This window comes from Mus pahari, chromosome X, assembly GCF_900095145.1.
Source record: "Mus pahari chromosome X, PAHARI_EIJ_v1.1, whole genome shotgun sequence".
Classification (NCBI taxonomy): Eukaryota; Metazoa; Chordata; class Mammalia; order Rodentia; family Muridae; genus Mus; species Mus pahari.
Genome location: NC_034613.1, coordinates 109,746,848 through 109,773,520, shown reverse-complemented (window position 1 = coordinate 109,773,520; position 26,673 = coordinate 109,746,848). Strand labels below are relative to the sequence as shown.

Genomic DNA, 26,673 nt, shown 5'->3' with positions numbered 1-26,673 from the left:
TCAAGCTGCACAGAGAATTGATACAATCTGCAGCCAAGACTCTATCCTTGAATGTGCAAAAGTCCTATCAATTCACTACTGTTATCATCTCAATGTTCTATTTTCATTACTGTTGCATTAAGACAGAGGCTATACAGGCATCCCAGTTTGGCATGGAATTCACGATTCTTCTGCATCAGCTTCCTGAGTGCAAGAATTACAGGCAGCTACCATCATATTAAGCTAAACAAATACTATTTTCATTCTTTCAGCAGTGTTGGCTATCAAAACTATGGCCTTTCATATTTCTAATGAACTACATCTCCAGTCCTTTTCTTCAGTATCTTTTATGTCCGTTCTTATATACCCATGTACTCTACACATGTGTACCTACTGCTAACATTTATTTTTATTTTCACTTCTGTGACTTGCCAACTAACTATTGTTGTGTCTTTGAGTCCAATAGCTACCTATATCATCTAAAGTAATGTTAAACTTATTGAAAGAGGGGTGGAGAGAGTTTGAGTGGAAGAACTATTTAATTAAAGCTACCATTTCAACCATACTATCTTATGGATGGATGTCTTCAGATAAGAAAAACAATCCATCTGATCTAAAACCAGTAGAGGAATACAAAGCCTGCATTGCAAAGCATAAAGAGCTACCTGGGCCTCTTACCTCAGGAAAAGACCTGAAGGTAGACACTTATCGTATATAAACACCACTTCTTAACATTGCAATTTACATCAATGGAGCAATATGAAAAAAACCTTTTCCTCTTCCTTCCTCCCTCTCTCCCTTCCTTTCTTTCATTCCTTCTTTCAAGAAAGAAATCAAGGCAATACTAATTAAGTCACTTAGTATTTTAAATTTTTTACTTGGTGCAAAGCTTTTCCAAATTCAAGGTTTCTAAAATTAAACCTTTCTGAATGTCCATGAACACAGGACAATAAAACATAGAGCTCATCTTTCCTTAGACCTTAACATCACAAATGCTTTAGGCTGAGATGTATATTTGACCTTTGTATTACTTTAATTTTAATTCAAGAACTCCCATGGCTTCTCTCATATACTATGCTATAAAACAACTATGCAATCTTATCAGAATTCTTTGTACCACTCCCATAAATATTTTTATACTGTATTAAAATGGATAGGTCTCTAGTCAGAGAGAGTTTTGAGGGGAAATATTATTTATTTAGGCAGGCCTTAAACTCTATGTAGCCCAGACTGGCCTTGAACTCCTTCTGATTCTCCTACATGAATTCCTAGTGCCTGGATTACAGACATACATATGTCATAATGCCCAATGCGAATGAGCTCTCTCTCTCTGCGTGTGTGTGTGTGTGTGTGTGTGTGTGTGTGTGTGTGTGTGTGTGTATGTGTGTGTGTATTTGTGACTAACTAGAAAAAATTTATGATTTCAAACTTATTGTGGCTGTGGCTCTGGTTCTTAAAACAGCTGGCTCTGGAGACTGTGATAAGAAAGCACTGCTTTAGACATCTGTCCCTCAGCCTATTCTTCATGCAGTTGCTCATGAACTCTTCCAAGTTATCAGTGTAGAACCACTGGGCACTTATTCAGTGCATGATACCAGATCAAACGCAGAAGGAACCATCAGGAGATCCTCCTAAGGTAATGTATGCTTGTTCCCTTGATGCAGGTCAGGTTGGAAGAGAATTTGCACTTAATAAAGAGCTTTGCTGCTTAAGCGAAGAAGGAGAAAAATATCGCATATTAATAAGTAATACTAGCCACCTTTCACGTTATGCTTTAGGCATGGATCAAAAATACTTGTAGGAGTCAAGGGTCTAGTAAGGCAGTTGTTTTAGTAAGGTCCATATGCTGATAGATTGCCTCAGACAAATCTATCATAAAGGAGAACACTAGTGATTTTATTAAATAAGGTATTCAAGACTTTATCTGGCTTATCCACTGAACAGTAATATTTTTTTTTACTATTTATAATTATTTTTCCTCTCCAAATAAAAAGCGGCATATGCCAAAGGGTATAAGAGAGGATACAAAAGCTCGTGGCAAAGATTTAGGTCAAGGTAATACTGTGTTCCTTTTATGATTTGTTCATCTAAACTCATCTCTAAAATCTTTGCATACTATCTGATCTCATTCAGGATGGTTCGTGTCCTATTTATAGCCTATATAAACAGAGGGAAATTGCAGCCCACAAAGAAATGATAAGGACCATTTTTCACTCAGAGCGTCCATGGCAGCTAGTGATTTTAGTATAGGGGAAATTTATCCCCAACCTTTCAAAGAAATACACTATGTGTGCTCTTATGACATATGGTATTCTGGGGTCTTTTACAGTACTACACCATTCTATATTAGGGAAAAGAAGCAAAATCATCGATTACAATTTCTTTAAAGGAATTACTCAACCCACGAAGTTTTAAAAGTATCACTGTGTTTGTTTTAGCAAGTAATCATTCACATTAACAGTGCCATCAACAAAAAAGAGAGAATGTACTTAGGGAATCTCTTAATTTTTGAGATTTGGTGATATTTTAAAGTTTACCTTGAACTGAGAGCACAGTGAAAAAAAAAAAAAGGGAACTCCTACATCAGAATCAATCCTGGAATAATTAAGATGCAGTGGATTGATTAATCATTCACTCACTCATAAGGTATAATTTAGATACTGGTACTCAAGTTATTCAAACATTGTTTGATCTAATTAGAATGATCATAGCATATTCATTTGGAATAAAGAAAAAACAATGTTATATTAATCAACATATCAAATATGTCTATGAAGAAATACTATGTAAACAGAAGAAATAGCGCTATGGGAGACTGGTATCCCGTTAGGTATCTTTTCACAGGTCTGCTTCTCAGGTTCAGTAACAAGGAGAAAGTCTTCTTACTTAAAAGTTCCTTTTAAATGCCAAAAATCTGCAGTGGAATTCTTTTAAATGTCAAATAGCCTATAAATGATCAACCAGGGTAGGGTAGATTTTTAGCTTCATCCATAACTGAAAATGATTATGGAATAGTAGGATGTACCTCCTCTACTGGAGAATTAGGATTTTTATTAGCTTGAACTATATGAAGTTGACATTTTTATAGGTCAAAAGTGGTCAAACTGCAGCAATTTCATATGGTTTCAAATAAGATTTAGAAGCACAGTTAAGCAATTTAAACTACTATTAACCCTGCAAGAAAATATATGCAAACAACAGAGAGCTAGGCAAACACATGTAGGATACAGCACAACATAAAAGGCAATTCTAAAACAGATTACTAGAAAACTAGACTTCTATCAGTTCTTACAATCCACAACATGAACTTCATATTCTCCGCCTGCACAAGTTAATAATGTAACCATGATGACAACAGGATCCCACAGCAATCCAAGGCTTGGAAGATCAGCAGCTTTCTCTTTGGATTATTATTTTGATAATGGAGATGTTGACCATTTTTGTTGAGGTTACTACCTTGTTTCTTTCCCTAAAATTTAGGAACAGTTTTTGCAAGATCTCCCAGATTTGGCCCTTTTTCCTCAAGCCAGCATAGGGATACAAGACAGCTTATCTTGTCATTTTAATGAAACATCTTTGAGGTATGATTTCACTGGGGAGAGATTTAGAAATCAAAGCTTAAGCAGGGTTTGTGGAAGTAAGTTAATGCAGTGCTGAGAAAAACACAATCGTCAGAACTCATTTTTCCCTCAGCAAGCATTAATGAATGTCAAACCTTTAGAGATTAGTTAATATAGTTAGAGATAGAGAATACTTGTTTATTTTTTTGAAACTTAATTCAGCTAGTACTTCAGTGAGAATTGAATAAATAAATCCAATTATTATAGCGGTTTTCAGAGGAAAATTCAGCAACATTCGCAAAAAACGTCAAATTTATTTTTTCTACCATAAGCATGCAAAATAATGACAACTACTTTAATATTCCCAAGCATATCAATATGTCTGCCACGTTTCTACTTTCTTATTAATTGTAATTTTATTTTTGTGCTCTTGAATTTATCAGATAGGAGAACAAACCAACCAACTCTGTTCAACCAAACACCTAATTACATTTTTCATGCTCTTTGTCATTTTGGCGAGTCTCTTGTAAAAGAACGTCAGCATGACTTTTATTAATGTCAGAGAATGCATTTTTTCCTTTTGATAGAAGAAGAAAAGACCTTTCACATTCAGAATTCAATTTTTCTCCTAACATTTCCAATGACACAAACATATGGTAAATAAAATTATTCTAATAAATATTAGAACCAGTGGACCAGTGAGTGAGGTTCTGTGCATGCTGTGAATATATTGAAAACAAAAGTGCATCTGAAATATAAAAATCATTGAACTTTTAAGAAACACTGAATAATTCAATAGTTTTTTTATAAAAAGGAAAAATTGTAGACAATAATAATGATTAGTCAAGCTCTGTTTATGTATCAGAGAGGGTTGGCAAACATGATGAAAAACTTTTCAAGTTTGACACGGTGAAATATACTAGTTACAATAGTCTGCTTTAGCTGATGGGAGTAAATTCAGAAACCCACAGCCAAATATTAGGCTGTGAGAAACCCCAAAGTGAGATACCCATGGGGTCCTTTCTCTTAGAGCTCTGGAAACTGTGTAAGAGGAGGAAAAATTGTAGGAACCAGAGCAGTCAAGGAATCTAGGAGAACATGGCCCAGAGAATCAACTAAGGAGGGCCCATAGGGGCTCACAGAGACTGTAGCAGGAATCACAGAGCCTGCATGGGTATACATGGGTTCATGGTAGGTCCTCTACAGATATGCAATGTTTGTTAGCTTGGTGTTTTATTGAGACTCCTAACAGTAGAGGTGGGTGTATCTCTGACTCTTTCACCTATTGTTGGGACCCTTTTCCTACAGCAGGATTGCCTGTTCCAGCCTTGATATGATGGCTAGTGCCTAGCCTTACTTAATTTTGTTATGTTATGGTAGGTTGATATCCCTGGGAGGGCTATTCTTTTCTGAAAGGAAAGGAGGAGCGAATCTGGAGAAGATGGGATGTGTGGGAAAACTGGATGAGTAGAGGGAATGGAAACTGCAGATAAGATGCATTATGTGAGAGAATAAAAAAAGTCTGCTTTCTCCTTTTTCATGAAGAGTATAGTTACAGTTGGGTTTAAAAATAAAAACATGTTGGCTGAAGGAAGGAGTGAGAAGCATAGAATGATTACAATAAAAAGAAGAGAATAATGACTAAATTCTAGAAAAATAGAACTTGTAAGAAAATGAAGTATACCAAGTATGGTTTATTTGTGTTTTATGTTGTTGTCCTCCTGGGACATTTAGAATCATTCCCTCTGTCTTACAGAATTATATGACTAGATCATCTGGAATGTTTCCTAATGTTTTATATATATTAAAAAAAAAAACACCGAAAATAAATCCAACAAATTGATATTGTTCAGTGTGAGCTCCATATCAGGCACAGATTGAGAGACATGAAATAGCAGAAGCAAATGTCATTGACACTATGGTTTGGATGTGTTTGATTGTGTCTTCAAGAATTCATGTATTGAAATTGTGATGTACTGAGGCTACAAACTTAAACTAACTGTAATGTTTAGAAGCAGTGTTAGGAAAGCATTAAAACTTAAATAAGGCCACCAGAATAGAACTGCACCATTGATTCTTCCTGGCTTTGTAAAAAAGAAAACTCTACAGAACGGTACAGACAAACACACATTCACTCCATCTCTAGCTATAAGATACCTTGCTCCACTTCAGGACTCTCTCAGTGACCAGACAATCACCAAGTGCTACCCACGTTGAACCTCCAGAAACAAAAGCCTAAATAAACTCCCTTTCATTTAATCTTACCCAGTTTGGGTTATTATTTTATTAGAAACAGAAAACAGATGAGGAAATTATTTATATAGAATGTGCTATAAACTCTCTGCTGATATAGTACCTTAAGCCACTAGGGATTAAAAAAGAGGACTCTCATTGGTGAAATATATGAGAAATTTGAAGCCATTTGTTGTGAGTATGTAAAGTATTCATCAGAGTAAAATGTTCAAACCTACTTTAAGAGATGGAAAATATTTCTTAATATATCCAAAGAGGGCTGAAGAAGATTATTTTTGACAGAAGATCTCATGGGAAAAGCTCTCTTTATTTGCTACAGAGATTATGCTAGAATTGATAAAAAAAAAAAGATAGACACTTTTAAAATAATAAAAGGGTCACTTACAGGAAGAGCCTTTTTTAAGAAGTGGGGTTTTGTGAAAAGATTCTTACTTTTATTCAAGTCAAAGTATTCTTTTTGTTTTCTGAGCAAAGTGTGCAGATCTTGCTGCTTTAGGTTATTCTATTACTTATGCTTTGTGTGCCTGCAAACTGAATATCAATGACAATGGCCATTTGTGTAATCACATAGAGACTCATGCCCCTGACAGCTCCGAACATAGTACTTAGCTGAGGCTATCTTGAGATACTTGAAAATTTTTAACAAATTATGGAGGCAATTATGACAAAACAATTTGTAGCATAAGCATTTATCATGATTGTCCATTTTCCACAAATTTCCTTTTACATTTGCAAAGGATTATAAAGCCTTCCAGATGATGTAGTACTTATGATTGCTGATAATTTAATGATACTTTCTTTTCTTTTACATTTATAAAATCATATCAAGGAAGAATGTCCTCCTAGTTAAGTCACTTCTCTGAGAGGCTATATAACTTTCTTAATCCAATCAAGTGTGATTCAGTAAGAAAATGGTCTCAGTGACCCTATTCCTTGTCACTGAAAAGAAATACTTTCTTGTTAAAAGTATGTATGAAAGTGTCCAATTAAGAGTGAAAAAACCATGACAGCACACATACATAGATTATCATAGAAAAATCATGGTTATAACCAGTATAAGGTAAACTTCTTCAGTAGATGCATTTCTGAACAGTTGTATAATTCACTATCTACCTCCTAATCATTATGAAGAAAATCTATTTTAATATACAAAGGGAAATGTTACTTAAGAAATTCCTCTGCAATTCATTTTTTCAAACTCAATAAACCCATATACATACATATAAAATGTAAATCAGTTGACTGACTTCATTTGGCATGTTGTGGTTTTAAAAACATGACTATATGTATCAGTGAGACATGTTGAATAACACAAAAACATCTGGGTTCCCTGAAACATGCCCTATATCAGGAGTATCTTTTCATTTTGTTGCAGTAAGCTTTTTGATTCTGATTGATCCCATCACAGCCAGTAGACTAAAAAATATGGAATCACAAAGCAGGGGGAATAAGGGTCTCTTGCAAATGCATAATGAAATCATGACTTGATACAAAAACATAATTAAAAACAATTTCAGGCATTAGCAATCTAGGATAGAATTAGCAGTCTAGGATAGAAAAGAGATAAATGTTCCTCTCTCCTCTATTTTTCAACATCCATGGCCTTGACTGTGATGTTACTTCAGCACAGTTGTCAACCTAGAAAATGGATCATGTGTCATTGGATCCTTGTGTTCTGAAATTTGAGATGTATCAGAATCACCAGAAGAGCTTGCTAAATGATGCCTTGCTATCTTCATTTCTGGTTTCTTATTCAGTAGTTCAGTATTCATCCAGAAACTTTATATTTCTAACAAATTCTCAAGTTATGTTCAAACTACTGATCTAGGGACTGTACTTTCTGAATTAGCTTCTTAGCACAATTATAAGATTTCAAAGTGCTAATATCAACAGCAACAGAATGCATTATGAAATGAACAAATGGAAACAATCATTGTTACTATAACGTTACTGAGAATGAGAAATGCTTCTAAAGTCCTAAAGAATCATGTAGTGCGGCTCTCCCCCCCCCCCCCCACTGACCTTCTGTGTGAAATCCAGAGGTCAATGTTTTCTGTCTTCCTCTATTGTTCTCTATCTTATTTTGGAGACAGGCTCCCTCACTAAGTGTGGACCTCACAGATTGGCAAACAGTAATATTCTCCTGACTCCACTCCAAGCATATTTCTAGGAACCTCCTAGGAAATTAGTACTTATTAGTTTATTGCTGAATTCTATATTTCGGCATGACCTAAATATACTAAAGAACTAGACTTATATTATGACATATGGGGTATTACATTTCTAGGAATGTTTTGGATTAACTGAATATTCTTTAGAAATGGAAAGAGAGAGAGAGAGAGAGAGAGAGAGAGAGAGAGAGAGAGAGAGAGAGAGAGAGAGAGAGAGAGAGAGAGAGAGAGAGAGAGAGAAGCTTCCCCTACAGTGTCTAACATAATTGTGAAAACACAGAGCAGAGGGAAATGTAAGCGAACACAAAGAGATTATTTAATTCTTCTCAAATAGAAACAGACTTGCTGAGGCAGGTCTCACCACCTTATTTATATATCGGATTGCTCACAAATCATGATGTCACCTACCAGGCAGCAATGCATCAGCAGGTGTGTGACAGTGTAACAATGCTGAAGACAGAGGGAGAGCCCCACAGCAGAATGATGAAAAGGCATCATCAAGTCATAAAATCCGCACGGCTTTACAGAGAAATATTACATAAAAGAATTACATGAAAATCAGGAACTCAGAAACTCCCTTTCACTGAGAGGGAATGCTCAAACCAAAGGCCTTAAATTTGGTAAATTAAAGGTTGGCACTTCTTGAATATCAAAGATTTAGTTTACAGATGGTCAGCTTCTAATGTCAGGATTCCTTTCCCTACCACATTTGTGAGATAACAACAAGAGCAGCAAAGTCAAGTCCGCAAAAACCCAATTGGGGTATGGTCTCATTTTTCCATTTAAATGATATGACCTAATACCTCCTGACATGAATGGTGCCACCGCAAGGTCTGTAGCTTCCAGTTTTATATTGGTGCCAATGTAACCATTTAGCCCTTAGTGTCTGTGTAATTATTTATTTGAAATAAGGTTCTATGTAACCAGGGCTGGCCTGGAAGTCACCACACAGCTTAGGAAGTCCTTGACTACTGATCATCTGCTCTCTTATCTTCCAAGTCCTGGGCTTACTGGTTTAAAGCACAAAGCCTGCTTTTGTTGTTAGTTCCTTTTTTTAAAAATTAGATATTTTCTTTATTTAGATTTCAAATGCTATCCCAAAAGTTCCCTAAACCCTCACCCCTGCCTCCGCCCTGCTCTCCTACCCACAGGGATTTTTTTGAGATAAGATTTCACTCTGTAGACCAGGCTGGCCTCAAACTCAGAGATCCACCTCCTTCTGCCTCCTAAGTACTAGGTGTAAAGGCGTGTCCCGCCACATCAGGCTGGTTTCTACAGCCTTCATTTATGCTATTGATCACTGAAGTTCAGTATCCCCAGCATTTTTTCACAAGGCTACACTTCTTATATATAAATGTTACCTTCACTTTTCTTGTGTGTTCAAATGAGAGACAGGATGAGGATGGCTAGGCCGGAAATTTCAAAGACAGCCCGTACTACTCCTATTTCCAAAAGTTAGGATAAACCCATGCCTGCGGGGCTTTCATTTATTGTTATGGTTACTGAAGTGAAAATGAATATTTTCAACATGCTTTAGTCACAGGAGCTTAGAGGATTCCTTAAAAGTACAGGTCCCATGTACTGTGGGCAGATGGACTGTGGTTACCTTTAAAGATGAATACAACTGTGGTTCATCTTCAAAGGCATCTCTACAGTCCCAGTGTCAATTTCTTTTTGAAATATACTCATATAGCTCTTAAAGCATAGCTATATTGACTAAGAACAAAGAAAAAGAGATGCAAGAACAGGATACCAAGACCTAATAACATAATGGATTCTGCTTACAATGGAGAGAGTTCTGCCTTGAAACCAGTTGCCTCAAATAAGCAAAGCATGTTTTTAAAACACTAGGGAAGGCACAGGGGAAGCAATTTCATACACCATACCTCAGTTCAGCAGAAAGAGGTCGGTTAAGTACTATGTCCTGAGACATACACCTTTCATTTTCAATTGTTTTCAAATAAAAAGAGAGAAATTCCCTTTTCAAGTTGAATTGTTTAAATGCACCTACAGCTACTCCTGCCTAGCAAAGGCAAGGCAAGCTCTCCCTACTGATGCATTTCAAAAAAGGTTCAATTGGCAAACGAAAGCAAGTGCAAAGGGTTTTTGACAAAAGAGGACTAGAGGGAACACATTTTCCTTTCACGGAAATACTGTTCTAGAAAATCAGACAAGGTAGCAAGTCAACCAAGAATGTATAAGACACTGCTGAAAGGAACAAGGAAGATGAACAGTTTCAGACCTGCAGCTGCATAGAAATTTTCCCTGAAACATTCAGGTAAGGATCATGTTATAATAATAATGGGCTAGACAGTCAAAAAAAAAAAAAGCCACATGCTTTACCTTACACCTCATAGCATATCCTAATCGAGAATTTTTTGAAAATGTAATTTTTTTAAATCCACAGAAGTACACAAATCTGAAATAAACTGCCCTGGATCCCATCCAATCATCAACATGGCTTATTTTAGACCTACAAGTATCCAGGGCTCAGAAAACAGAACAGACTAAATAAAATTCAGCAGCCCTGAAGTAATCATTCTGACGAAGAGAGGGTCATTTTTAAAGCAATGTACACTTAAAGTAGATTCCAGAACTGGTTCTAACAAATAAAAGTATTCTACCATCCATAATGAATTGCACATTTAAAAGTATAATTATTCTTTAATTCCCAAATGAATTACATTATCTTTTTCTAGGATTTTTACTAAGTAGCATATGAAACCTACAATTGATTAGGATGACAGTCAGATATTCTAAGCTTAGGTTTTAATGTCTTTCTAATATCATTGTAAAACTATAACATGTTTTTATTCACATAATTTCTCAGTCACTAGTTAAGATATTTTCTATTTTATTGATGCTTCATGTATGAAGGAAATAACTGGTGACTGAGAATTGGGCATTTGAGAAGAAGAAACAGAAGTTTTTCAACATATACACGATATATGTGAAAAGACATGAAATTTCCATCTTAAATATTTGTTATGATCTATGAGAATATACATATCAATATACATTTAGGCCCACATGCCTAAGTCATTACTTTTTATAGCAGAAATGCATACAGAATGGCTGGTAGTTACTAACTCTTCAACTGGGATAATGATTCTGATTTGTAAGACAATGACTATGATTAGGGTGCATATCTCTGCTCAGTATACTCTGGGAGTTCAATAAAAACTTGTGGAAGTAAAGAAAACACTGAGAAGTTTTCATCTGGAATAATCTTTTTGGATATTTAATACGACAATAGATTTTGTCCTTTCTGAAGACCAAGGCCTCAAGGACAGAGTTGTGCAAAAAAATGTATTTTTTAAAAGCATTATTAGAGATTTGAATGGGTTCAGTGCAGTTTGCTGGTTTTCTAAATCTGTTAGGTGTCATTACTGACGAATCCAAATGCACTCAACTGAGAAGAGAGCCAAATTAACCACAATGTGGGTATATAACAGCTGTTATTATTCATTTAATACTTTTCTATAATAAGAATGAAACTATTAAAATATGGAGCAAACATATATCTCTAATAAGTGATTAGGCCACCTACAATATGTTTTGGCCATTTATTATGTAGCAAATTTTATTGTTTTTACCCAAATGCGTCAATATTCTTATAGTTTTCTTCCTAGTAAAGATACATAAGACATACATAGCAACACATATATACTGTAAATAAAAGCCGAATTTGTAATTGCCAACTTAACGCATCTCCTACATAGAACTGATGAAATCTTGCTAAATGCTCACCACATGGAAGACGGCTCTTACAGTTTTTATGAATCTGAGATTCTGCATTTAGAATCTAAGAAAGTTTAATGAGACCTAAGTAAATTACCTATCTTGTTTCACATATTTATTTTTGTCTTCCCATTTAAAGGAATATTTTTAGTAGATGTAGAAACTTGTTTTCTGCTGGAGCTGATAGAATGAGGTTTAGTGCTTATTTCCACTGAACTGATACCATGCCTGCAATTACTGTGGTATAAGTTCAAAAAAAATCACGAGTGATAAGTGGCTACAATGTACTACAGGAAGAAATATTTAGAATCTTATAATCTAGAGTATATTTTGAAAGTACTTTATATAAGTATACTCTCGCATACTTAGGTGGTCACTAATATTCTTAAAAATGGCTCACTAGAAACTATAATAAAAACCCAGTTACCTATCATTAAGTACATACCATGTGTTATTTGCCCCAAATTATATTTGACTATGATATAGTGTACATTTTTATTTGTATAAGTAGATCTAGAGAGTGAGATGAGGATTGTGTACTGATAAGAGTTTAGAAAGACAATGCATGATAAAGACTTGTGTGTACATGGCCTTTGTGTAAATCATAAAAACCAGATTAATCAAAACTTCTTGCATTCTAGGCTAGCCTAGAATAATCATTTAATAATGATTTATTATTAAATCATTATTAAAGGTCAATTGTATTCTAGGAAAGTGCTCAGAGATTTGCATTTACTTCATATGAAAATCTCATGAAATAGATGTCATTACTTTCACTCTCTTTTGGATGAGGAAGCTGAGGATCAGTAACATTAGGGGAAGACTCAAGGATACACTGTATATGGAACATTCAGGTTGTCTGGCTTCAACAATAGGGAAGTAAACTCATTTAAATTGCTGGTTAAGTCAATGAGAAGACTTCTGCCTGAAATCTCATGTCATTAAAAGGTTAATTACCAGATTATTAGTGATTACTTAGAGTGCGAATAGCTTTTTGCATTTCAACATGTTAACAGTGTTTTAATTTAAAATTTCAAAAAAAACCCTGTTTATCAAGTGAATTATAACAACATGGCATGCATGATTTTTTTAAATGTACCCTAATTTTTTTTTTCATTAAAAACATACAGTCCAATGCCAAGGAAATGGCTTAGTAGGTCAGAATGCTTCCTGTATAAGCACGAGGAACAGAGATCAAATCCCCAGCACCCATATTGAAAATGAAAAGCCAGGCATGGCTGGCATGCAACTGTAACCCCTATGCTGTGTTAGGGGGAGACAGTACAATTGCTGGGGGCTGATGGCTGCAAACCTAGCTCCAGGTTTAGAATTCCCTGTCTGGAAGGAAGAAGGTGGAGCTGAGGGCAGTATAGTCACCAATCTTCACTGTACTCCACTTGTTCATGGATGTGCTCATGGTACACATACCTTACTGTGCTAAAAACTACAAACCCGTGCACAATTTACTGTATTGAGCTACTTTAAGAAAACAACCCCCAAGTATCCACTGAACAATCCCAACCTAGAGAACAAAGAGAAAATGATCTGATTTTGAACAAATACAGATTGCCCTACATGTTTGACAATACAGGGAAGAAAGTAGTTTAAATGAGTAGGGCATCATCCAGATTTTCCTCATGTCTTCATAGAGAAGGCTTTACCAAGTATATGAACTCACTTAATATTGCATTAACATCTATGACTCATTCACTAGCATATGTAGAATATGCAAAATGGTGGTATGTATTTATTACTTCAGTAACATATTATCAGAGATGCTTAAATACTACTTGAATCAGTTCCATCATTTGTGGTATTTTGCATCTATAATTTGGGTTATTATCATTTAAGATATGGACACTGACAGCAGGAAACAAAATATTAATTAACCTATCCTCATTTAAGAAAAGTGTATGATAAAATATATTTATTCACTTGAGTGATAGTTTTGTTTTCTGAGTTAGGTAATTCTTTCTAGTTCAGGATACCTTAAACTTGAGATCTTCTTTGCCTCTGCCTCACAAATTCTATGATTACAGGTGTGTTATACCTTGCCCAAGTCAAGAAATAACTATCTTGAATCTTATAGATTGCTATCAATTGTTTTTCTAGGAATAACTACTTTGTTAAGTAGAGTTGAAGTTTATTATGAAAACGGTTTCATATAAATCTAAGAACAGGAATTTAGAGAGGTGAATGAAGATGGACAAGAAAGAACTGTAGAGGGAATATCTTATATCTGTATGGATGTGGCACCTGTCAATAATAAATCTGATAGCCTATGGTTTAGGCAGGAAATAGAAGGTGGGGCATCTAGGAGACAGAGAGAATTCTGGGATAGAGCCAGAGGAAAATACACCCGGGAAGACCAGAAGAGATGGACACATGGTACCTGAGCACAGGAAACGAGCCACATGGCAAAATGTAGATTAAAATAAATAGGTTATCTTCAGTTATGAGTCTAGTTAGAGAGAAGTCCAGTTATTTGGCCAAGGTATTTTTAAATATATTTTGAGTGAGTCTTATTTCTGGGAGCATGGGGCTGGAGGGAAGAACAGGCCCCAACATCTAAAAAGGAAAGAAGTACATGACCGACTTCCTAGAGAATGTGCCTGTGCATAGCATTAACATGCTAAGAGAAATGCATCAAAACTTGCTACTCTACTCTAGGAAGACTGATTAATTCTCATTCTTTATCATTGTACTAGAAGAAATAGATAATTCTAATTTCCATATGATATTATATAAGGAATAGCAAAACCATTCCTGATTAAATAATATTTGATCAGAATCACAGCTGTAGTTTGCAATTTAAAAACATCAAGCCTTTAATGTAATCTTTTCCTATTGCTTTATGCAAGTCATTGTAGATAATTTGCTCACTCCCATAAACAGAAAAAGAAAGAGATTTATTTACAAATATTTGGTAAGCTTTCTTTCTCTCCCCACATAACTAATGAATGGTTTTAATGGTTCCTAAGTTAATTATCGTCTATATCAACGTAAGCACAGGTTGGAGAATATAGATTACTCCCAGCACTTTATGTAGTTCGTACACTGTGCACACACATTTTCGAGCACATTTATTGATTTAGCATAATTTTTGCTGCATGTAAATTAGCTTTCTCCATTTTACATTCAAATAAATACTATATTACTGTGCATGCTCTAATTATGATTATTTAGGAAATGGTGCAATAAATGTTAGTTGGATGAATGAAATAACCTAATATGCTAAAATACATCAATATATAATTATCTATTGGTAAAACTATGCAGTTCTGAAAAAATAATCCTCTTCTCTCTGGTAAATCTGTGGCTTGCAACTCACACTGTCTCTCTTCATTCCTTCATGAAATTTTTCCTTCCTCCTAGTACCTTAAACTGCCACTGGTTTAAAAAAGCCTTTGAAGAAAGAATGAGCTGCTAGCTAACTCCTGTTTCTTCACCTTTCACTGTTCTTTCTCAGCTATGTCCTTCTTGTAGTCACCTCTTCTTTCTTGTGCTTCAGGTTTACTACCTCAGCAATCCCTGAAAGAATTCCTCCAATAACCTGGGCTCTCCTCCCTCATTATGTCATAACTCTGGTGACTCACTTCCATGGACTTGTGGAGACTGGCTCTATGTTCTCTTTCCCCCATTTCTCCAAACCCAACTTTCTTCCTAACCACAGTAACAGCAGAAAATATCGACTCAGCATGCAAGTTCCAGAGATTGAGAATATATCAAAAGACATTATTATGTATTAGGTGGGTATGCTTGAGTACAAAGAGTTCCCACATTACAGTTAGTACTCACAATAGAGAAAAAATGATATTTTTTCATATTATATGAATAATTATTCATATTATTGAAGAAAGTCAGATACAGAAAGCCTCAATACACTGACAGAGATTATAGCCTAGGAAAGGATGAAAGCAGAACTTGAATTTAGGACTTCATCCTCTTCATCATTTTGTTGTATTTTCACATGGTCCATTAAACATAGCTTACCTGAGGCCTGATACCAGATGTGCTGATGTGTAGCTCTGGTGATATTACTCATCAAAATTTGACCCACTTTTCAAGGGGTAGCTCAAATAATATGCACAGAAACTACTCTTAGCCTTATCCACGAAGAGTTGACATTTTGCCAAACTAAATTGATTTTTCCCTTTGGATAGGCCTACAAAGCAAATAATCTCTATCATGTATTGGCACACAATTTACTAGTTGCTGGTTCAGCTTTATTAAATCTCTTTGACAAAACTGAAACCGTCTTGAAGGTGAGAACGATTTCTTGAGCATTTTCCATATTCTTCAAAGACTATTAAATGACTCATCAGTATCAAGAGTGTTGCTATGCTTAATTATCTCCTTTAATCTTTTTTGAAAACTGCACAAGATAAATGTCATTGCCCTACATTACAGCTGAAGGAACTGAAGAATGAATAGATACAGGAAAAGGACAAGTACATAAACCTAGGTGATAGAGCTAAAATGAATACCTTCTTTAACATAGCAATTGCTTTTTAATCACACTCACAAATTATGGCCTCCTTAGCATAAAATACCTATTTTTCTCATTTACAGTAAAAATATGGTTTTCTGTTATCACTTTTGCCTTCTCATCCATAGGTTTCTTAAAACTGAGATTTGATACAGGATATTTTAATGGTTTTATCTTGAATATTAGCATTTATATCTTTATTTCTGAACTCAGTTGATTATATCTAGATTTCAGATAAAATCTTGTATAATTACTCAGCTCTTTTTTGAATAATTAAATCACAATATGTTTCTCTATCATAAGGGTATATAATATTGCCAGGCAGATAATTATGTTTCATTTTTTTATCTAGTAGTTTTATGAGTTCATGGAAGGTTTTTCTATAATAGTTTGACATTTTCTTAAATTGATACAAACTAGAAACTGTTAAAAAGTACATGTAGTTTTAGTTAAATTTTAAAAGATTTTTAGTTTTTTAAAATTTTGTGGTACTGGAAATAGAACATGGGTCTTTCATGTGGGAGACAAGGATTTGGTTATATCCCTTATTCCTCAGTTATTATTTTAACTGTATACATTTACAGGGCACAGTGTGACACTATACATTTCCTAATGATCCAATCAGAGTAATTGGCATAAGAGGTTTTACCATTTTTGATTAATGGATAAAATTATATACATTTATGTGGTACACTGAGCTCTATCTTGACATATGACTATATTCTTTTTCCTTTTCTGTACCTTTTCATTCTTAAAACTTAAAATGTACTGCATAATCTTTCAGGGATTTTTTTGTAACTTATTTTGAAGTATGAACACAGTCCTCAAATAAAATACTATTGAAATGTATAATAACAATAACAACAGCAATAACACATATTTATACATAGCCACAAGTTAAGTTGCTAATATTGAGGCCTACCATTTGCTTGATCTACATGAAGTAACAGCCCTTAAGAGACAAATATTATTCAGTTTGCTTTCAAAATTACATGTGTGGGTTGGTGCAGTCCCCAGGGAGATGAGAAGAAGGCATATAATTTGAAGTATAATTCTAAATGGTTGTGAGCTGCCTGGTGTGGGTGCTATGAATTGAACTTAGATCTTCTGAAAGAGCAATATTCGTTATTCTTCGCTGAGCCATCCATCTGGCACTGAAAAATGTCATATGCAAATGTATCCCTCAAAAAGGCCACCAAAAGATTGGGAAAGGAGTTTTACCAATCCTAAATCTGATAGAGGACTAATATCCAATATATACAAAGAGCTCAAGAAGCTAGACTCTAGAAATTCAAATAACCCCATTAAAAAATTTGTTACTGAGCTAAACAAAGAATTCTCAACTGAGGAAAACTGAATGGCTAAGAAACACCTGAAAAAAGGTTCAACATCCTTAATCATCAGGAAATGCAAATCAAAACAACCTTGAGATTCCATCTCACACCAGTCAGAATATGTTAAGATAAAAAATTCAGGGTACAGGAGATGCTGGCGAGGATGTAGAGAAAGAGGAACACTCCTGTTGCTATTGGGATTGCAAGCTTGCACAACCACTTTAGAAATCAGCATGGCAGTTCCTCAGAAAATTGGACATAGTACTACCAGAAGATCCAGCAATACCTCTCTGGGGCATATACTCAGAAGATGTTCCAACTGGTAATAAGGACACATGCTCCACTATGTTCATAGCAGCCTTATTTATAATAGCCAGAAGCTGGAAAGAACGCAGATGTCATTCAATAGAGGAATGGATACAAAAAAATGTGGTACAGTTACACAATGGAGTACTACTCAGCTATTAAAAACAATGAATTTATGCAATTCTTGGGCAAATGGATGTATCTGGAGGATATCATCCTTAGTGAGGTAATCCAATCACAAAAGAAGTCACTAGATAAGCACTCACTGATAAGTGGATATTAGTCCAGAAATTTAGAATACCCAAGATACAATTTGCAAAACACAAGAAAACCAAGAATGGAGTGGATACTTCATTCCTCCTTAGAATAGGGTACAAAATACCCATGAAAGGAGTTACAGAGGCAAAGTTTGGAGCTAAGATGAAAGGAGGGACTATCCAGAGACTACCCCAGCCAGGGATCCATCCCATCATCAGCCACCAAACCCAGCCACTATTCCACATGCCAGCAAGATTTTGCTGAAGGGACCCTGATATAGAGGTCTCTTGTGAGGCTATGCCAGTACCTGGCAAACACAGAAGTGGATGATCACAGTCAGCTATTGGATGGAACACAGAGTCCCCAGTGGAGGACCTAGAGAAAGTACCCAAGGAGTTGAAGGGGTCTGCAACCCTATAGGTGGAAAAACAATATGAACTAACCAGTACTCCCAGAGCTCGTGTCTCTAGGTGCATATGTAGAAGAAGATGCAGTACTCAGCCATCATTGGGAAGAGAGGTCCCTTGGTCTTGCAAACTATATATGCCCCAGTACAGGGGAATGCCAAGGCCAAGAAGTGGGAGTTGGTGGGTAGGGGAGCAGGGGCGGGAGAGGGTATAGGGAACTTTCAGGATAGGATTTGAAATGTAAATAAAGAAAATATCTAATAAAAAAGAAAGAAAATGTATCCCTAATGCTCACATCCCTCAAGCTCATCAAATGCAGAAAAACTTAGATTTTTACAGTGTTTTCAATGATAACTAAGAGAGACAATTAACCATGTCTTGGGCTTATTTTAAGGGAAATAATGAAAAACTGGTAAATGCTTAGGTAAAGGGAGGATTTAGTTTCTTCCAAAGGAATGTAGCCTTGTTGATGTTCTTCTTGAACTACTAGTCCCCAGAAGTATGGGATAATACATCTGTTTCCACCATTTCTAGTCACTACTTCAATCTTCAAACAAAACCCTGAACATTAAGACTTCCTTCCTAGGTTTCATTCCAATGTATAGAGTGGCTTCCCAAAGATTTTCCTTAAAGATCCCCTTAAGATTTCTTTCCAAGGCATGTGAAAACTGAATGTGTTCAAATGATACTTACTCATTGTAATTCTCACAACCAAATCTGCTTTACAGATAGATTTTCTTTCTCTGTGAATGAATATATTCCCTTCTGCTGAGCGCTCACCCTCAATTCCTACATGTAAGCAATCACCAGAGATTGTCAACTCAAGTTTTTGACACTTTTCTTGTGATGCTTAATTTTATATGTCAACTTGACTGAGCACCATTGCCTAGAAATTTGGTCAAATATTATTCTTGTTGCTGTGAGGCTACTTTTGGAAGATGCTAACTTTCAAATTGACGGACTTGAATAAAGCAGACTGCATTTTCTTTTTAGAATGTATCTTATTCATCAGCGGAAGACTCTACTAATACAAAAAGACTAATTTTACTCAAGCAGGAGGAAAAGCAGACTCTGATGTGGCTGTCCCCTGGGTTTTAGCATGTGGACATTCCTTGTAAATTATGGTCTTGTCAATTTCAATAAGTACATGGGCTAATACCTTAAAATAATTGTGTCTTGGAACACAGAGAATACTACTGAATGTTTGCTATTAATGTTGATTGATGAGGCAAAAGGTAAGTGTAAAAATTCTGGAGTTAAGTGACTTCAATTCTATATCAGTGCTAAATATCTGTTTGTGTACCCTATTTGCCAAACTTATAAAATTGTATGACCTTCTGTTTCTTTTCCAAACAATGAAATAATTATTCACTGCGTAGAGAATGATGCTTGTCTTAGAATGTAGTAAACCTTAGAATGGTGCTTGCTATCTGATCAGTATCATAAAAGTGCTTGGAATTTTTATTATTTCTAAATATGGCAGAAAGTACTCCAATATCAAGCATACTACTTTGTATCTTGATCAGATCTGGGTTTGCTTGTGTTTTAATTTAACCCTCTGGACCTCTTAGTACGGAAGAGAGGAGAGAAGGTATATCTTTTCTCCCTGCTGTGAAAGTTACTTAAGGAAAACTATTATGCCTTCCATTCCTAACCTTTCAGCGCAGACACCTGAGTACTAATCACTTTTGCTTCTTTCCGTCTGTCCCTTCATCATCCCCATTTGTTTTCAGACAAAGAATAATTCATTCTGTAACTCAATGTGACCTTACATTTGTGATCTCTCTGGTTCTTCTTTCTTAGTGTTGTCAATATAGATCTACACAACCATTCTGAGTATTTTGCCCTCTCGTCTTCAACATCTAATGAAAAGGAAAATCTAGCTCTAACGTTCTTGTTAGCTGAAAGAAAATTTAGTGGATACTGCTGCAAATGCACCAGGACTGCCTACTTAGCCTCCCACCTGAGTGAGATGCTTGGCAGTCCTTGTTTTTCCAACTGGTAATAGTGCTGTCAATATCTATTACGACTTGGAATGTTCAAGCCCCCAAGGGGGACTGTTGTTACAGCACTGACAATAGATATATGCCAACAAAGTGAAGTTAAGGTCTGACCCTCATCCCCTCAGACCAGCTTTTCACTTCTCATCTCACTCTGTTCTTCCTCTATGATGGCCTTCTCTAGAACATGCTAGCATAACAAATAAAAAAAAATGTGTCAACCATACAACATCTCGTTCTGATTACCCATAATTTACAGTGTTTACTGTAGAGTGATTAGAAATAAAAATAGTAACTTGAGCAAAATCTAACTGGAAAAAAAAGTAATTATACCACGAGTTTTCTACCAGAAATAAAATTACTTTATAATTAAACAATTTTTAAAAATTAAATCACTTTATACTTTACCCATCATTACAAAATTCAATTGTAGTTATAGAAGGGACTAAAGTAGAACCTATGGAAATGCCCATGCTCCTCCACTCAGCAATATGCTCAGGGACCTTTGATATATTCATCAATATATTACAATACATATTAATTTTAAAATAGAGAGTAACTAAGCTGTACCAAATGGTCTAGATATAGAAATCTTCAAGGCTCACAAGCCCAAGTGGCCACAGCATATGCAAAACATTGGAAGTGGTTTTGTACCTTTGTTTATATCAATGAGTTGCTTCTTCTTCTTCTGGCGTTCCAACTTCTCTTGTTCAGCTTTCTCTTTTGCAAGCTTTGCTCTCCTGCTCTTCTCTTCTATTTCCTTTCTCTTGTGGTTTTCTTTCAGTGCTTCCTAAAGACAAAATAAAGTTAAAAAAATGGTTTTCTACATAGTATATAAGAGAGAAGGTACACACTTTAAAACTTCTATAATTTAGCTGTGACAGGAAATTTTCATAGCAGCCTCAGAATGTGGGCATATACTGTTTATTGAAAGAGACAAATAATTCCACTTAAGACATCTCTTCTGGAAAAAAATATTTGAAATAATTTTTTCAGTTCTCATTATGTGTTGTGGCAGGAAAACAGGGTTATCTATGTTATGGGTAGATATAACAATGAAAATACCTGCTTTATTGTTAAAAATGAGCTACTTTTGATATACAAGCAAACTAAGTATTTCATCACTTATTGAATGTTTTCCTGTTATCTGCAAAATGAGTTAAAAAAAAAACCTCCCTCCTAGTATATTTGTGAAGAGAAAAGAGTTGTGCACTTGAAGTGCTTCCTGCAGAACCTAATACATTCTAATCAAGGTATTCTCGTCTATGATGTGGAGGTGGTTGTGTTGCTGGAGGAATGATTACATCTAATGATGCAGGACGTGAAACAATCACCTGCAAGTTTTAGAGCTTTTTATATGCTGAAATTGTTGGAAATGATGAAACAGATTTCCAGCTCTTTGACATTTATGGAATTCCAGTGAATCCTGTACACGATAGCTGAGAAACGTGAAGCAAAGTGAGCAGATGAAATAATGTCAGCCTCTTCGGAGTTCAGAGAAGTCACTATTTTAAAGACACATCAACTACCAGTTCATTCCTTCATGCTCTGTTTCTCCTGATTATGATTGATGAATATACTACATAGCATGGGCATAAACTTTCCATAAAACTATAAAAAAATAAGAAGATAAAGAAAACCCCAAGAATAAGAATACATTTACAAGATATTTTTGTCTTGAGAGTCTCAGTCTATACTGAAATATTTTTTCTTCATGTTAAAGGGCATAGTAGTGAAAAATCCTCCTGTAAACCCCTCTAAACAAATTTCCTGGCTTGAAAGGATTGGTTTCTTACTATAAAATCTAACTGATTTTACATCTGTGACAACTATTACTCTGGTTAGACAAAATACTCTTCACATTAGGCTTTGGGCACACAACTCTCTGGATACTGTAGAGAGATTCAAGGATTTCTTCTACTATCATTTTGGCCAGATTGAGGATGATGATGATGTAGGGGTTGGCCTATGCATTGGAGGGTGTTTGATGGCATCTTTTCCCTCCAGCCACTGGATGCAATTTTCATCTATTACAATGTGGCAACAAAATACATCTCTTGAGTCTACCACATGTCACCTGAAGGGCAAAAATACCCAGATTGAGGTTTCAGGAAGAAAAATTTGAAAACAAGTGACCAGAAAGTATTAATCCTTAGATGGACACACATAAAACCTCTTCTAAGACTAAAGGAATATCTTTATGGGAATATCGGAATGGGAGAAAGAAAGACCTTAAGTGCTGGAAGATGTGAAGAAGGGCTGTGAAACCTTGTCTTATGGGTTTCCAGGGATATGGCCAGTAGTGGGTTACTCAGACATCAGTGAACAGCTTTATTTTCCTTCCCTCACAAGCAGCCCTGCTTAATCCCAGTGTGTTATGGGGCAAAAAGGAAATCAAAACCATAAACTGTAAGAGGTCTTGGTGAGAGGTGTGGAAGCTGGTGAGGATAAGGAGACCAAGAGAAGACAGAGGGATTAGTGTGACCAGGATGTAGTACAATCATGCATGAAATTGTGAAAAGATGAATAATAATTATAAACCACCCAGTGCTAGCTCAGAATCAGAATGCCATTTCTAAATGTGTAAACTTCTAAATGATTTTAAAGCATTTCCCCAAGGTCAGGCATTTATGTAATTTGAAAGGTAAGTAGGTGATACTTGTCCTTTCATTCCATGTTGAGTGTTAATTTTTTTCTTAAAGGATGAGGGAGAGGATAATGTAAAACTGTCACCAAGAGCACAGGAAACATTAAAAATAAAATAGGACTTAATCAAACGTTTTTTAAAAAAGTCATCAAATGGCACTGTTGGTACACAGATAATAAAATAATTAACAATTAATTAGTTAATAAGAAAACGGCAAAACAAGAAAATGAAGAATGGGAGAAAATGGGAGAAAATACATGAAAACAACATATCGGATAACAGTATTAAAGCAAAAGATGGTGAAAGATTTTAGGATCTGTCAAGTTATACCTTACTACAAATGAATATATAAAAAATACACATTTGATAAAGTCCAGAATGTATTAATTGGCTTTTCAAAAAAAAATAACAGTACAAAAGACATTATGTATTTTGGTTCCAAGATGAAGAAGTTGTATGATTTCTGGTAAGTTACATGAAAGGAGGTAAGCAGCAGAGGAGAGAACCAGGTCAGCATTTATGTATATTGCTTTTGTTATTGTTAGTATTATTATTTTGTTATTGGACCATATATTTCATGTGCTGAACTGTTGGGAACTAAGGGGGAGTGGGGGAAGAAGGGGGAGGGAAAGAATGCCCATATCCGACCAGAGTTCCTCCTGTGCTCTGGGCAGGCGGACATGGGAGGGCTGCCAGACGCTTTCTACTTGGCCCCAGGTGGGCATCTAAGTCACTGACCCCACTGGACAAAGGGTGGACAAGGGGCATTCCCGATACCAGGGGCCCTGGGGTGACACCCCTTATGGGAGAGAGGACTGAGGGAGAGAGGTTCCCATGCAGGTGAGAGTCCTAAGTCCATCCATGGCTGGAGCACAGGAAAGCCTTCCATAGGGAGATTAGAAATGGCTCATTAGAGGAAAACCTATCCCATTGTCCATGTACAGCGGGCTTTGATGAACAGAGAGAGTATATGGTTTTAGAGTTTTGTAGAAAGGCAGGGCGAAAGAGAGAAGGGAAAGAGAGAGAGAGAGAGAGAGAGAGAGAGAGAGAGAGAGAGAGAGAGAGAGACCTGCTATGGCTAAGAGGAGAGAAAGGGGAAAAGGAGAGAGAGATGAAAGGCTAGAGTAAGAGATTAGAGAGAGCGAGTAGGGAGAGTAAGAGAGTGAGGAGAGGAGAGTGAGTGGAGAGAGGAGTGAAGGAGGAGAGAGAGTAAGGTGGGGCCAAACCACCCCTCTTGTGGTGGGCTGTTACCTTGTCATTGCTAGGTAACTGGGAGGAGTCTAGCCTGAAGTTCAGAAGCTTGGAAAGTTGTCTATGTGACTACTAGCCACACTTCTCTGTGGAAGCTGAGGCAGTAACTTCAACAGAAGCCTTGAGTCCAGGAGACATGAGGGGATACCTACTGTTCCATGTAGGTGAATTATAACCACTGGGTCCTGGAGTTCACCTCTCAACTCAACTGGAAACCAGACTGTGCATAGCCCAATGCCCTACACTGAACAGTGACCGAGATCCATGTGGGCTCTAATATTGTCAATCGAATGTGCTATTGCAACTGGAGACTACTGTTGTTACAAGGCTTCACAACAAACTTACTAAAATGGAAAAATAGCCTGGTTACTTTCCTTTACTTCTTTCTTATTGTGTGTGTGTGTGTGTGTGTGTGTGTGTGTGTGTGTGTGTGTGTGTGAGGCCCTGACAGAAGTCTGCCCGTCAAACGTTGATGACTAGAGAGAGAGAGAGAGAGAGAGAGAGAGAGAGAGAGAGAGAGAGAGAGAGAGAGAAGCACTCCTGTATAACAGTAACAGGCTGGCCTTGAACTTTGTATGCAATGACAGAAGACTTTGAACTTCTCATCATTCTGTAGCTACCTCCTCAGCACTAAATGATGGGATTGCAGACATAGGCATAGACAGCCTACTATCCCACTAGTTTAAGTTAGTAGTGCTTGGGACTGCACTGAAAGTTTCTTTTAGGAAGCCCTCTAGTTACATCCTTGGTCTTTTTCTAACATCCTAAAATCGTTGGGATGTCAAAAGAGATAGCACATTTGGTGTGCCAATGGATCTACCAATAGAGGGTAGTAGCTCCTGACACAGAAGTCCAGCACTTGAACTAGGCCAAGAGCCCCTCTATCTGTTACTTCACTGGCATGTTTATTTGTAAAGTATTGCTATCAGTAAGTTGGTAATTAATGTTTCCAGAGTACCATGAGCTGCTTTAGGAAATTACTCTAGCCTAAGGATGGATGAGTTCAGCGACCCAAACTAAAGCCTGTGCCTAGCTTCTGAAATGGGGAGGGAAGCGAGCTTGGGGGCTAAGCCCATATAATTTGGGATTTGATACTATCTCTAAGTGGGTAGTGTCAGATTTCAGATTATAGCACACCAAGGTATTGTCCACAGTGGCAGGATACATTGGACTCACTGAGAAATTGCCCTATCTTTTGAGGTTAGAAAAGCCTTCTGCAATGACTGTTACACTATTGAAATATGTGTGTGTGCATACATACGTACATGTATATGTACATATACATATATATATCCTTACTCTCATAATAACGGTAATATACTATGTGCCAGATGTTTTGTTTTTTGTTTTTGTTTTGTTTTGGTTTGGTTTGGTTTTTGGTTTTTTGAGATAAGGTTTCTCTGTATTAGCCCTGGCTGTCCTGGAACTCACTCTGTAGACCAGGCTGGCCTCGAACCCAGAAATCCACCTGCCTCTGTCTCCCAAGTGTTGGGATTAAAGGCATGTGCCAACCATCGCCTGGCGCAAGATGTTTTCAAGACATAGTATCTCATCTCTATAAATAAAAGAGCTCATATAAGTATTATTCAATCTCATTTATATATATGTGTGTGTGTGTGTGTATGTGTGTATTTCGTCTTTTGCTTCTCTTTATCTTTGACAAAAGTTTTGATATACAGCTCAGGCTAGAATTCACTGTAAAGCCTTGACTAAGTTTGATCTTATGATCCTCATGATTCAGGTCCCGAAATCTCAGGATTACAGACATGGGCACCATGCCTGGCCTACATCTTGAATTTTCATTAGATAAATCTGTCAGTCCTTTTCTCAAGCCTTTGCTAATTTTTCTATGTATCTTTGGATTTATTAGGTTATTTAATGAAGTATATAGAAATTACTATATTAAAATGCCCAAACCTAACTGTTTTGAGATAAGATAAATGCTGATAGAGATAGGCCTTATGTTGTTTACTGCCTTGAATCATGGTACTTCTGCAACATTCCTCACATATTCCCTAAAAATATTTTTTTATAATGAATAAAATTCAAAACTATGAATTCATATAAAATATAACATACAAATGAAGATGGTAGACAATTAGGTAATCACTAATATCGGGGACTCTTAAAAATGCAATTTGGCCAAACAAATCAGTGGCCTTCCTCTACACAAAGGACAGACGGGATGAGAAAGAAATTAGGGAAACAACACCCTTCACAATAGTCACAAATAATATAAAATACCTAGGTGTGACTCTAACTAAGGAAGTGAAAGAT

General features: G+C 36.1%; 1 protein-coding gene across 2 annotated transcripts in view; it reads right to left on the bottom strand.

Moving 5' to 3' along the window:
- Diaph2 (diaphanous related formin 2) overlaps window positions 1-26,673 on the bottom strand; it is a 696,731-nt gene that overhangs the window by 151,296 nt on the left and 518,762 nt on the right. For both annotated transcript variants that reach the window (XM_021188630.2, XM_021188631.2), the window contains one exon: window positions 21,153-21,288. In XM_021188630.2, the coding sequence (XP_021044289.1) occupies window positions 21,153-21,288 (136 nt within the window). The remainder of the gene's footprint in view (window positions 1-21,152; window positions 21,289-26,673) is intronic.